The 13,363-nt window shown below is 35.1% G+C and overlaps 1 protein-coding gene across 1 annotated transcript; it reads left to right on the forward strand.

Moving 5' to 3' along the window:
• Nucleotides 1-4,684: 4,684 nt before the first annotated feature.
• On the forward strand, nt 4,685-13,105 carry LOC123707679. The gene is made up of 16 exons (XM_045657952.1): nt 4,685-4,774; nt 6,947-7,123; nt 7,337-7,414; nt 7,484-7,546; nt 8,103-8,246; nt 8,317-8,421; nt 8,504-8,762; nt 10,127-10,226; nt 10,305-10,428; nt 10,657-10,816; nt 11,136-11,251; nt 11,452-11,578; nt 11,726-12,036; nt 12,110-12,426; nt 12,648-12,745; nt 12,814-13,105. Exons 1-16 carry the CDS (start codon nt 4,744-4,746, stop codon nt 13,058-13,060), a joined length of 2,457 nt encoding a protein of 818 aa, XP_045513908.1. The 5' UTR covers nt 4,685-4,743; the 3' UTR covers nt 13,061-13,105.
• The last annotated feature ends 258 nt before the right edge of the window (nt 13,106-13,363 follow it).

Genomic DNA, 13,363 nt, shown 5'->3' on the forward strand with positions numbered 1-13,363 from the left:
GAGTGACATTTATGTTACCTATAAGGAACATGTGTAGTCCACCTACTGGAACTTATCGGAAACGAGTGGGCAAAACTCATGGGCACATTTATTACTTAACTGACTGATTGCTAACATTTACGCTTCTTCGTTAGGTTACATAACTCGCTTAATATTATATAGGTAACACAATGCACACTTATGAACGTCAAAAAAGAAAAACATATTAAATGCTTCTCATTTTACATTTACTAGTTCTCAAATCAGAGGCATAGAACGAAAGAGAAGAACAGGCAATAAACTCTCAGCCACTAATTAATCGCCAAGTTTTTTGTTTTACACACGCAAGTCTTACCTATGTAGACTATGTGGGTGGCGTTTTATTTTGTTTTTCTAGGAAGCTGACCTTTGAGAGTTGATATTATTTATAAATCAGTGACTGACTATTAAAAAAATAGCTCTTCGTTTATTAAAGTTTATTATACATCGAATGAGATGGATACTGAGACTTGTTAAATGTAACCTTGACACTCGGATTACATTGAATTATGACTATGTTTTTTTGACCTTAAAGTTTATGAATAGGTCAAATCATATGTAAAGTTAAGTGGTGATGATTTACATTGAAATTGTGGAGTCATAGCTTTAAGTACGTAAGATGCTCTGCCCACAAGATTGATTATCTTTAATTTTTGAATTAGGTACGTATACATAGTCTAGCGGCCAAGCATATGACTCAATCCTAAGGTTGTCCGTTCGAATCCCGACTTTTATTTCTATGCGCAACGGTTTGTATGGTGTAGGGACACGTAAGGAAAATGGCACGTTGAGGCAAAAAATCACCGACATGCAAATGTATAACAAGGGGCAAACGGTAAGGAGGCTCACCTGATGTTAAGTCCTTCCTTCTAGACACATCAGGAGCTGGCCGTTATTTATGGTTACCATTATTTTGGAGAACAAGGAAGTAATTATACATAAAAAACTAGCAGACCCGACAGACGTTGTCCTGTCTTAACTATGAATATTGATTTCGAATAGGTATAATTAACTTAAAAAAATATTTCAGAAACAAAGTGTTTATTATTCTAATGCTTTATGATTCACAAAATTCTTTGTTTGTTTTTCTGGCGCGTATATAAATAAGTAGTTTTGTTGGTATTCCGACACTGGAACAGGTGACATAAAACTTGTCATTATCAAAACATCACTTTCAAGACAAATGCCTCTAATAACACACTTCCTAACTTTTTTGCATGGCTGACGCACAAACCGTGCAGGCCAAGAAAGGGAAAAAAAAAAAAAGACAAATGCCACAAACAATTAGCGAATGCCCTTGAGATTTATTTATCGACAACAAAAAGTTTTAATGAAATGAAAAAAAATTGCTATCGTAACAAAAGTAATGATTACTTAATATGCCACCATATTTATATACATATATTTAAGTGTTCTTTAATTTTCTATTTTATTATTTTTTCTTTCATAAGAAGCTTCTCCTGGCAATAACAAACACAACAACAAAAAATAAGCAAAATCAGTCCAGCGTTATGCCGTGACCAAGTGAAATAAGGATTCATTTTTATATAAATTATTTCGGCCTTATATCTACAATCAAATATATTACTACACACACATATATGTTAAATGTATAAATAAACTAAAAAAATACTAGATTTTCTTGTAAAATATTTTATGTTCGTATATGTGGAATACTTTACAAACTCGTAATGTAAATTTACCGCGATTAATGATTGGATGGTTGCTGGTCTTATAATTTTTAAATCATTTATTTCAGTGTTATCATTAATTTCATATGTGGCTATATAAAAATAAAATATGCCTTTATATTATATGCTGTACTTAGAGTATATCTATATTAGCTATACCTAGAGTTTTTTTATGCATTGTTTACGAATATTACTTACCACTAATCAGCTTATTTCTCGACAACTGCCTTCTCGAAATGTCGCCGAATTAATCTGTCCTTTGATATTCTGTACCATTATATCCCGACTATCCATCCACTTATGTTGATCTCCTACCTTCCTTTGCTTCTCCTTCATCTCGAGGGTACCACTCTGTTCTATATTTTCAATTTGTTCCTTTCTTTTGCGTGTATCCCGCACTGTGTAACTAAATTTACTTTACTTAACATTACCAAATAATTTCACACGTACAATGCTTAGTTTTAATTTATTTTGGCATACACTTTAATTACACCTTACAAAATTAAATAATTTTGTAAGGAGTTGGATTAAGTCCATGCTTGCAAGTCACGGGGGAATACATGAGTTTGTAAACCTTTCTTTTAAGTGTCATAGGCCTTTGGCTTTAGTACGAGGTAAATACAACATAATATACATATTTAATATACCATCATTACTAATATGTTGTTTCAAATGCTTTTCATCTTTGAAAAAACAGAAAAATTATTTTATATAATTACGAATCAGATAGATAGGCACCTAACTATCGAAAAAAATCACTTTATTCATAACTGATGTTACAATATCTTAAGGAAAGCTTCATCATGTTTTATGATTTTGTTGGTTAATGCGAATAGTCTATATTTCTTAATGAACATATGATGATCTATGTTTCACAATATACCCTGCATAATGATTTATACCGGCTTCGTGATTCATGGCGTCCTGTTTATGAAGCTGGAGAGCAGTCCATGTGGAACTGAATGATGGAGTTTGATGAGAAGGTTGAGGACTTGCTAGGAACGTACAAGACACGTCATAGTGACAATAAATAATTGTTTAAACTGAATTAAAAAAACGTCCTAAGCGTAGAACACGTAGAAACGTGTGAATGTTTTAAAACTTGTTACAAAATTACCTAGTCACTTTTATTTCTAAAATTACACCAACATAACCTTTAAAGATGTAAATTTAATAGCTCAATAAAACTTTTCATCAATATGCCAAAAACATAATTGTTCTAAACAAGTTTCGTAGCAAAATATATTTATATTGTATTTTTCATGAAAAATATTATATAAGTTAACAAAGTAGATTCGTTAACACGTGAAAAGCAGATAAAATAGAACAAGTTATCTAGTAAAGGTTAAAACAAGTTCATTAAGTTATTTGACCGCTTGATACAGTTCGTTTCGTATTGCCGTAGGCTGTTATTGTGTAAATGATACAAATTATATACACATCTGTGTTTTGTACAATATGAACGATCATTATAATTTCATAACGCCTTTCAACTAAATACCTTAGAACCTTAGCATTGGTATTGATTTTTGAAGCTGAAAAATATGGTTAAAACGAACTATAGAATGGGATACAAACCTTTATATGATTTGGATGGTTCCATCACGGTATTTTCCGATACTGTATTAGAAAGTAGATCGCGCTTAGAAATAGAATCTTTTAATCATTGCACACAAAACATGCTCGATGAATTTCTAGAGAATTACCATATAAAAATTCTATATGAATGCAAAAAGTACTAATATAGGTCATATTCACAGCGTACATTAGACTTATTTTTTTGGGTTAGTATGTAATAGTATTTTGGAGATCTAAAGGACAACTTTTAAAATCCTCATTTGCCGGTAATTTCACAAAACATCTGTGAATAACAGCCTACGAGTTTAGACACCTCTAATTCGAGTTCTTGTACAACAGATAAACACTACTTAACTCAGAGCTTGATATATACGGTAATGTTCTGATCAATTCAAATATATGCGTTGTCATACGTCTATCAGGTGCCTAATGCACATTGTTAAGCTAATAACTATTTGTAGTTGGAAGTGTAACATTGTTATGATTTTTTTTGGAAAATTTATGTTTACCGTAATTGACATATACTTTAGAATAGATATATTGCAATTTATACTTTAGAAAATGCGTTAGATATATATAAATAAATATATTTAATGTCATAATTGAGTCAAGTAGTCCAATTATTTTCTGCTTGTTATGTATTGAACTTTACAATGAACAATAATCCTTTTGCAATCCACCGTGCAATATACAACAGAAACCTCGTACGTGTGAATATTTAAAGTTACAAAATGTTGTAAATTTAATAGTACAATAAAACTACTTCAATATATTTCGTCATCATGCCAAAAACATATTACGACCAATTACCAAAAAGAAATGAGTCTGTTAAAAAAGTACGAGTTCTTAGAGGCACTGTCGCAACGGCTTCAACCGCATTACATGTATGTTATCAAACGTTACCAAATATCTATACGTAGTACATATAGTACAAAGTTATTGGTTACGTCTATTAATTTTGAAATACTATTGAAGAACGACTGACATCAATAGCCCTCGAATCTTTTTTCAACTTGGCGAAGGTCATAATGTTTTGACCAAGTGCATATTATTAAATTATAATTTAAATATTTTATAGTTTTAGTAAAGAGTTTCTTTGGAATGGTAAACCCATGTCGGCGATAACACAGAGGTTTGGTTTCCTGTAAAACAATAATTGTAGGGTGAGAGTATATACCTGGTCCCATACTTTCTTTATAATGAAATATATCCAGGCATATAAGACACCAAAGACACAAAAACATTTATTATAAACATTACGACTTCTTTGGTCTTTATTGTGTTTCGATTCTGAACATCAATTGTGTGGTCAAAAATATTATTAACAGTTAAAAAGTAATTCGCGTGGAGATGTCGCGGTCTCGAAGGTCACGATAGGTGGGGTCAATTTTGATCTGGTATCGTTGAAGACGACACAGTCGCATCCGAAGCCGCGTGACTGAGGGCTGTGGACAGTATGGCTTCTTCCACCCAACTTCTCTTTTTTTGTGAGTAACAATTGTATTTGTAATGACGCCATCGGGAAATCGCGGAGAAGGTTATCTTCAGGAAATCGGAATTCTATGAGCTATGTTTGGAATAGCATTCTATAAAAATATGTATTTGTTGAACGACTGAAAACGTATCCTGAATAAATATATATATATATATAACGATTAACCTCAAATAGCGGGTGCGTATCTATTTTTGTTTGAAATAGTGTTTAGCGCAATTGTAAATACTCCATTTTATCACTTCTCCTTTACTGTGCAAAGTATCGTGCTATGGAACTCCTCCACTTCATATCAGACGAGGTCAGTCAAATTTATTTAACAATCTTCTTTTTCATGATTTTTTCTTCTCCCTCATGTATATTGTGACTAGATACAGCATTGGCTTTAACATTTTCTTTCTACTTATTATTATTATTATTTTTAGATTTTTCTCGATTTTACTTATAATTCTTTTTCATTAATTATTTATGCACCTCTTGTACTTTACTATCTGTAAGTGTGTCTGTTTTTATTGTTCCATACTTGCCTGGAAGAATTCGCTTATTAGCGATAATGCAGCCCGTTGACTACTAACTTTTGTAACCTGCTTTTTATATATGTTTTACCGTAATAACTACATGTTAAATAGTAATTTACAAACATTTCAATTTTTTTAATGGTTTTTCTTTACGCATAGACAGCTCAGAGATTAGAAAAGTAAACACTGGTCATCTGTCGATACTTAATCACTTTTAAAGCCTCCAAATGTGTTTTATTAATTAGGGACAGTTAAAGTACTATATTTTAATTGCGAAAGAATAAATAAATATATTAATCATTTAATTAATTTAAATTTGTTGAAATATATAGACAATAATTCTTGGTTCTAATAATAGTATGATATATTCGTTGCTACGAACTTTTTATATTAGTTTTATTAAAGTTTTAAATGCTAATAATATTTGTGCTTTATCAATAATTTATCGCATCTACCCGTCATGTTACTTTTTTCGATTTAAGTATAACAATTTGATGCAAAATGTAATAATAATTAATCCTCATTTATTTCTTAAAACATTCATCCATCTTTACAAAAGATGGATGAATTACAACACACTTAAAATTTTATACAGAAATATTATTTTTTCCAAGGACCTCGTATAAAGTGTCCTGTCCTGTAGACCTCTTCCAAGTGGTTCCACCTCTCTCTATATTTTGCATTTTTCTTAGCAAAAAATATACAAATAGATAATAATTGAAATTGAGCGGTAATATTTTTATTATTACGCAATTTTACTATAACAAAAACGGTCATACAAATATTTTGTATAATTAGAGACTTTAATTGATAATATGATAAAGGCTAAAATTATTTTAATTTTTTAAATACCTAATCGCAAACGGAAGATTTTTTGAGATCTGCTAAAACTTAGATGACATTTTTATATCCTTAAGCTTTTCATAATTTATGAATCGGAGTTTTTTTACGAACATATGGCACTTTAAATATTGCAAGGTCAGTTCGCTACCTTTTATATATGTGATGACATTTAGATTGTGACATTGAAATATGTAACCTTATCGCCTTGAGAGCTTTGATGCGGCAGCGGCTGTTATGATTAGAGCTTTAAAACAACACGCTGTTAAATATTAGAGCAATCAAAAGATTTTTTTTGTGTATACCTAACAGATATGTAAACTAACATTAATTAATGACTTTGTTAAGCTCTGTTTAACATTTATAACGAAATAAGTCGGCATTTAGATAAAAGATACAAGACATATTACGTAAATTTTAAATTAATTAAATAATATAATGAATTGTATCATATGAGTTGGGGTGGATATAGTATAGGATATGTAAATTTTATTATTGGCGAAAAGACTTAGTTCTGTAGCTTTCTTTCATAAAATCCCAGAGGCTCTATTATCTCTGCATTTTAATAAATTTAAGAAATGTATTAAAGTGAAGCTGTGTAAAAAGGCTTACTATGAAGTTAACGATTACCTAGTTGTTAAAAGGGCCTGGAACTAGTGCTAGACCGGCTACTTCTAATTAATTTGCGAAATTTTGTTTTAAAATAAGTGTTGTTTGCGATAGTCATTTTGTATGAAGATTTCCTATTTGAAATGAGTACCGAGATTTTTTTACTTGCTTTTTATAATTTATTATATATTTTGTTACAGTGTGCGTGTATGCTTGTGTCTTTGTTGAGGGTGTCCGTCTCAGACCTACGACAAAAAGCCCTGCCTCTGGGCTTAGGATTTCTGCTGAGCAGCGCAGCGCCACAGAGAGCCCACTAGCAGCTAGAACAGGAACTCTTCACAACCATATTGCAGTTTCCGCTCCGGTTCAGTCCACAGGTTTGTTTGTGTGTTTTCACAGTAATGAGGTAGAAGATTTTTTTGTTTTTACAGAAAACTAGTTTTCAATAACTTTAAATTATAACGGTTAGTTATATAATTTTATATACTTACTATTAGCATATTGATCAAGTACCGAATTATACATAATAGTTTCTCTAGTTAGGTACTACGAATTTTAAGGTTTTAATTATATTCTTAATCGATTTTCAGGGTTTCTTGCTGACGCTACTACATCGCCTGCAGTGTCACCATGGTTTCTAAACCCCATTAGCATCAATATCCCTATACGTAAGTGGTTAGAGTATAATTGGATAATAATTCAGTAACATGAAGTTAATAATCGCATGTTTGTTACAGCAAACCCATCAGCAGGGTCGATACCAGTTGTGTTGCTGCCTGTACCTGTGCCTATGCAATCTGGTAAATACTTTTCTTTCATCAAATAGGAGCGTAGAAATAAAAGTTAAAACGATGGCTAGGAACGACTACGAAACTCTTAAGGTACAGTACCGCAAATGATCTAGAAAAAAAGAAAAAACTTTGTTATATAACAGGATATTTAGATTAAATACAGTGCCCTAGCCCTCACAATAGGATTCCCTATGTTGTGGGCAGCGAGTCTCTTCCTTTTGACATATTAAATGTTCTTTACTTTATGATTTCTTAATTTTTTTAACATAGATGTATCAGCATAGAACAGGTTGACAAGATGTTGTTTAAGATTTTTAGTGAATGTACCTTATGTGCTTAGTTTTGAAATGTTAGTGAAAATCTTGTGTTGAAAGTGGTTAAAGATTAAAGGGCCTCGGAATGAGAAAAAGCTTTAGACGAAGAAAGTTCGTTTCTTGGGTTGCTTATATATAGGTTTGTGTTGTTTGATATGGTGTGGCGTTTTGTTTCGTTGTACAATTTTAAAGTTGAGTAGCAAAAAGGTTAAAGATATCTTAATCTGCTTACATTATTATGCTTCTTCCAGAGTGTAGAGCACCTGCACTGCAGATGCCAATCCACCGCCAAACATCTGAAAAAGCAGCCCCTGTAGATCACACACCTCAGCTAGACCCTGGTTATGAAGAACCTGAAGAAATTGACCGAACTAACCTACCACTCACAACAAGCTGTAAGGAAACTTATATCACATAATATTTTGAGGGTTCATATTTAATTTAAATATTATATCTTAAAAACAGCACCAACACATGGTACATCCAAGTCCGTGCCACTGGAGTTCCCCGGCTATGTGGTACCAAAGGAAATCGACCAAGGCTTCAACATCCCGCCCCTAACGACCAACTGTAAGTTATGTGAATATTTTTTATGAAAGAATTAATGAAATATTAACATAAAATTATACTCCATTGTATTTTTGTTTATTAGTCACGTCAGAGGAGCTGGTGCAGTTATTCCTGTCGCAGACTCCAAGAGCACCGTATCTGCCGCCTTTATTGCTATCAGCACACGACCAGACAGTACGGCAGGTGGACGCCGGACCATCGCCCCAAGCCCCTGAGGCTCACCAACCATCTCAGGCGGCCCCAGTTTCTCATCCGCAAAAACCTAGCTTCTCCAGTTCTCTTCAAATTGAGGCTGAGCTTAGAGTCCCGAGTTCTGACTATACCGAACGCTATAAGCTCTGGTAAGTAAGGTTCCTATAAATAAACTTTTCTCTCTCTCTTTCTCTTTTTTTAAAGTGAAACTTCTTTATCGGCGTTGGAAAAAAGTTTACCGTTAAGTAAAAATATATAATAACGATAACAATGATAGTAATAATTCTATTACAATTAATAAAATTCAGTAATAATCTTAGTAGTAATAAGTTAAACTCAAATAATTGTATTATTTGTATTCATGTCTATGATAATAAAAACTTTATCTAATTTAACTTTATTTAACCAAGTTGCATATAACGTGTACTAGTACATGCACACATTTTTTTTTAATTTATAGCAGTAGTTTTAACTTTATGCCAGTCTCAAGTAAAAGGTAGGGAATCTACGCGAAAAAATAAACAAAGACATCAAAAGAAAACAAAGGTATAAGCTAGTAAAAATAAAATATGGACATAATCATCTGAAATCTTAATATGATCATTGATTATGAAATAAGATATTACATTATAATACAATAATGGATAAAGCAAAAAGCGTCAGATTGTAGTCGGAAACGGAACATTGTAATTGTAAGGAATTAAGAAAGGAGGTACGTAAATTAAAAGGTAAATTTCACCTTAGAACGCCGTTAAATTTTAATTAATTAATAATTTAATCTTACTGACACTCTAATGCGTCTTAACTGACTGTCTTTTTATCAGTAGTGCAAGAAAAGATAGCATTTATCAAATAACGTCCAGTTTCGCGGTCATTTGGAAGGGAAGGCTAAATTAGCCTCCAAAAAGCTTGGTGTGCTCAGCAAGGCGAGACGGTACTTCACTCCGGGCCACCGCTTGCAACTCTATAAAGCGCAAATTCGGCCCCACATGGAATACTGTTCTCACCTCTGGGCGGGAGCTCCCCAGTACCAGCTCCTTCCACTTGACCGTATTCAACGAAGAGCTGTTCGAATCGTCGACGACCAATCACTTTCCGTGCGGCTTGATCCCTTGGCGTTGCGTAGGTATATCTTTGCATCTTCTTCCGCATTTACCATGAAGAGTGTTCACAAGAGTTGTTCGGTCTAATACCTGCAGCTGAGTTTCATTATCGGACGTCAAGGCAAAATACAAAATACCATCCGTATCACCTCGACGTCCGTCGTTCCACAACTGAGCGTTTTCTAAGGCAGTTTTTGCCGCGCACCACCACTATGTGGAACCAGCTGCCCACTGAAGTATTTCCGAACCAATTCGACTTAGGGTCCTTCAAGAAAAGAGCGTACCAATTCTTGAAAGGCCGGCAACGCACTTGCGAACCTTCTGGCAATGTGAGTGTCCATGGGCGGCGGTATCGCTTCACATCGGGTGAGCATCTTGCCCTGCTATTACATCTTTTTTGAAATGTGCAGGTTTGACGGCGGCAGCAAAGCAGCTCGTGTCGAATTTCATGATGGTTCAAGTGCCACTTATCGTACCTTCTCCACTGAGGGGAAAGTGAAGCGATTTGAGGTATTTTGATCCTCATAATTCTAATGTGCAATCAATAATAAAATGTACACTATAATGAGATGTAATAATGACTTGCAGGTGCTTGTAGATAGATCAAGTGAAGCTAACGTTCGTCGCTGCGCCCGCGCCGAGCCAAGCCCTGCTACCCCGACCGACCGCATCCCACCAGGTCTCCCAGACATAAGACAGTTCGAATTCGAAGGTATTTTATATGAAGGTTCAGTAATTCCTATGCAGCATGCAAGTAGTCGTTGTAGACGCTAACCATCCCAGATATTTTCTATTTCAATAAAAATTCATGAACTAATTCTGTTTGACTTTTCTAAGAGAAATAGACTATGAATACTATACCTCGGTGTGGGTTTAAATTTTTATTCTTCAAAAGATTAATTTAGTGGCAATTCTAATACCCTTTATTTTAAATTCACAGGCTACGTAGAAACAGAAAATAACGCTGTACCAGTAGAGCGGTGGGGGCGTATAGTAGCAGGCGCAGAGGGAGAATTAGGCGCAGCAAAGAAGGAGAGGCTTACAGCCCGACATGAACTGCTTTTGACACGCACAACAACCGGAAACACAGTGCCAATCCAGTTAGACATTTATCTAAAGATTTTTTTTTTAAATATTCTGTAGACATGAAGGGTTATCACCTAAACAAATTATTCATGAAAAAGAAATGTGTCTGCTCTGTACGGATGTGATTAGGGGGACTTAAAAACATGATGAAGATATTGACTGTGAAAGAGATTTTGTAATAGATCGTCAGATAATATCTTTAATTTAAATATTAAGCAACAGACTTAAAAGAAATTGTTAAATAAAACTTTAAATGCTCGTGTTTATAAAAGTTGTGTTGCCCTGTTGTGTATAATGTCTGTAGTTCTGTATGTATTTACTTATTTTTTACAGATACACCGTCACTATGAATAGCTCTCTGCTAGGAGAAAATGTCGATTTTTATCAACACAGATACATGGTTGTTAACCACGTCGAAATAGAACAAGATTTCTTTAAACCAAATATAGGTAAAGCTCTGTCTAGTGATTAATAATTGAATCTTAAATATCATTGCCATTCATAAGAAATCATTGTGTTGCCTTTTAAATTTGAATCCATTAACCGTCTATCATATTAAATACAATAAAAGTAAAAGGAGTCTCTATTATGTAATATCCTTCTAAATAAATACGCTATTGAATATAGAATTAATTGATCATATTCACAGAGGAATTGTGTGACCGCGTCGAGAGGTTGGATAACGTAAAACCAGAACAATTGGCACGTCTGGAGCCACTGCGCGAGTTTACTCAAATGCCTGCGCGCGACACGCGTTACGACCAAATCTTTGATAAGTAAGTGAAGCTTATCTGTCTTCTGCGTGTTCATTAATTCCTGGCTAATTAAGCTAACCTACATCTTTCCAGAAGCCCAAAAGTTTCCTGGGCGCATGCTATGAGGATTTCTATTCCTTGCGTGGTTGAAAAGAATTATATTTACAGGTTTAAGGCAAAATATGGGCGCGTATATAAAGATGCTCGTGAAGAGGCGGTTCGCAAAAGCGCTATGGTGACATTCGTACGTTTCATCAACTCCGCTAATCGCCAAGGCTCCACTGCTCGATATGGTATAAACAACTTCTGCGATCGTGTCGATGCCGAGCTACAACAGATGCTCGGAGTCGAGATACATCCTGGTGACATTGACAACGCTGAACCGTTCCCGTACTCGAGGCGAGAAGTAAGCCGCCGTGAGCCAAGGCTTCCCGATAGATTTGACTGGCGGCCCCGCGGAGTCGTCTCACCCGTCAAACGTAAGTGTCATTTCAGACGCCCCCTAAGCAACAGTCGAAGGTGAACTGTGCATGATGCTTTTTTGTGAAACAGGACAAGTGCACTGCGAGTCATGCTGGGCGTTCGCAGTAAGCGGTGCGGTCGAAGGATCTCTGGCGTTGCGTACCGGTCAGCTAGTGCCACTGTCACCACAGAACTTGGTTGACTGCGCACATCCTTTTGGAGGGCGAGGATGTAAGGGTACCTGGCCTTCTCACGCATATGATTACACCAGGGAGCGCGGCCTTCGGGCAGATGAGGAATACACCTACACGGATTCAGTCAACAAGTGCCTCGAAGAGTCTGTTCAGCCCGTCACCCGCATATCAGGCCACGTCAATGTTACACGCCGCAGTGTACCTGCACTTAAGGTGACTAAAATGCTTTACCATGGCAAATTGACAATGACTTAAAAATTATATCAAAAAAGCAAAGCTGCTTACTAGAACGGCCCTTTATATGAATAATTTAAGTTTCATCATTTTCTTTATAAAACTGAGGTTTTTATAATTTTCTTTAATTCGTACTGATCGCACTAAGCGCTATATGTAATAATATATAAATTAGTATTACTTGAAGGTATGTATCACAGGTGGCGATAAAACAGCACGGGCCGACCGTCGTGATCATAGATGGGCTTAACAAGGCTTTCATCACCTACTCCTCAGGTGTACACTATGATGAACGCTGGTATGTACAGGCCATATAACACAATAAAAGTCATGTATCGCGTGGTTTAACCAAAACATTTTCCACAGCGGAAATGTTCCAAGACCGCTGAACCACGCCGTTCTGGCGGTAGGATGGGGCAAGCGGGAGGGAGAAGAGTTCCTAACCATCAAGAATTCGTGGGGCGCCGATTGGGGAGAGCACGGCTTTGCAAGACTTCAATCACGATCTAATACGTGTGGCGTGCTCAACATGCCATCATACCCACTTCTCCATCGTCAGGACGTGTTACGCAAAGATTTGAAGAGTACGAGGGTTGTTCGTGCAGAGGAATGAATTTTGTGAAAGTGTCATAGTAGAATAAAATATTTTTACACTGTTTCTTTTCTATTGTGAAATTCTAAACCAGGATCTCTTCGATAAAAAGTTACCAGCTGGTAACTCAGCCTTGCCTTTTATATAATTTAAGTATTAGGATTATCTTGATCAGGACATCGTACATACAAAGAACTCGTTTTTTTGCACTGCCTCCTATCCTAAAATCTGTTGAGGGTCGTGAAAGCTGATCGCATCCAGCAAGATATTCTATTAAAACAAAAGATAAAGAGGTGAAGAAGTTAGGTTGTGATTGCCGCATCT

This window comes from Pieris brassicae, chromosome 3 (assembly GCF_905147105.1).
Source record: "Pieris brassicae chromosome 3, ilPieBrab1.1, whole genome shotgun sequence".
NCBI lineage: Eukaryota > Metazoa > Arthropoda > Insecta > Lepidoptera > Pieridae > Pieris > Pieris brassicae.

Bases quoted from the DNA above. Each gene is read 5' to 3' on its own strand.
- LOC123707679 (XM_045657952.1), top strand. From the start codon at position 4,744: ATGGCTTCTTCCACCCAACTTCTCTTTTTTT. The intron at 8,247-8,316 runs GTAAGGAAACTT...TCTTAAAAACAG, and splicing joins CCTACCACTCACAACAAGCT to CACCAACACATGGTACATCC. The intron at 11,252-11,451 runs GTAAAGCTCTGT...TCATATTCACAG, and splicing joins TTTCTTTAAACCAAATATAG to AGGAATTGTGTGACCGCGTC.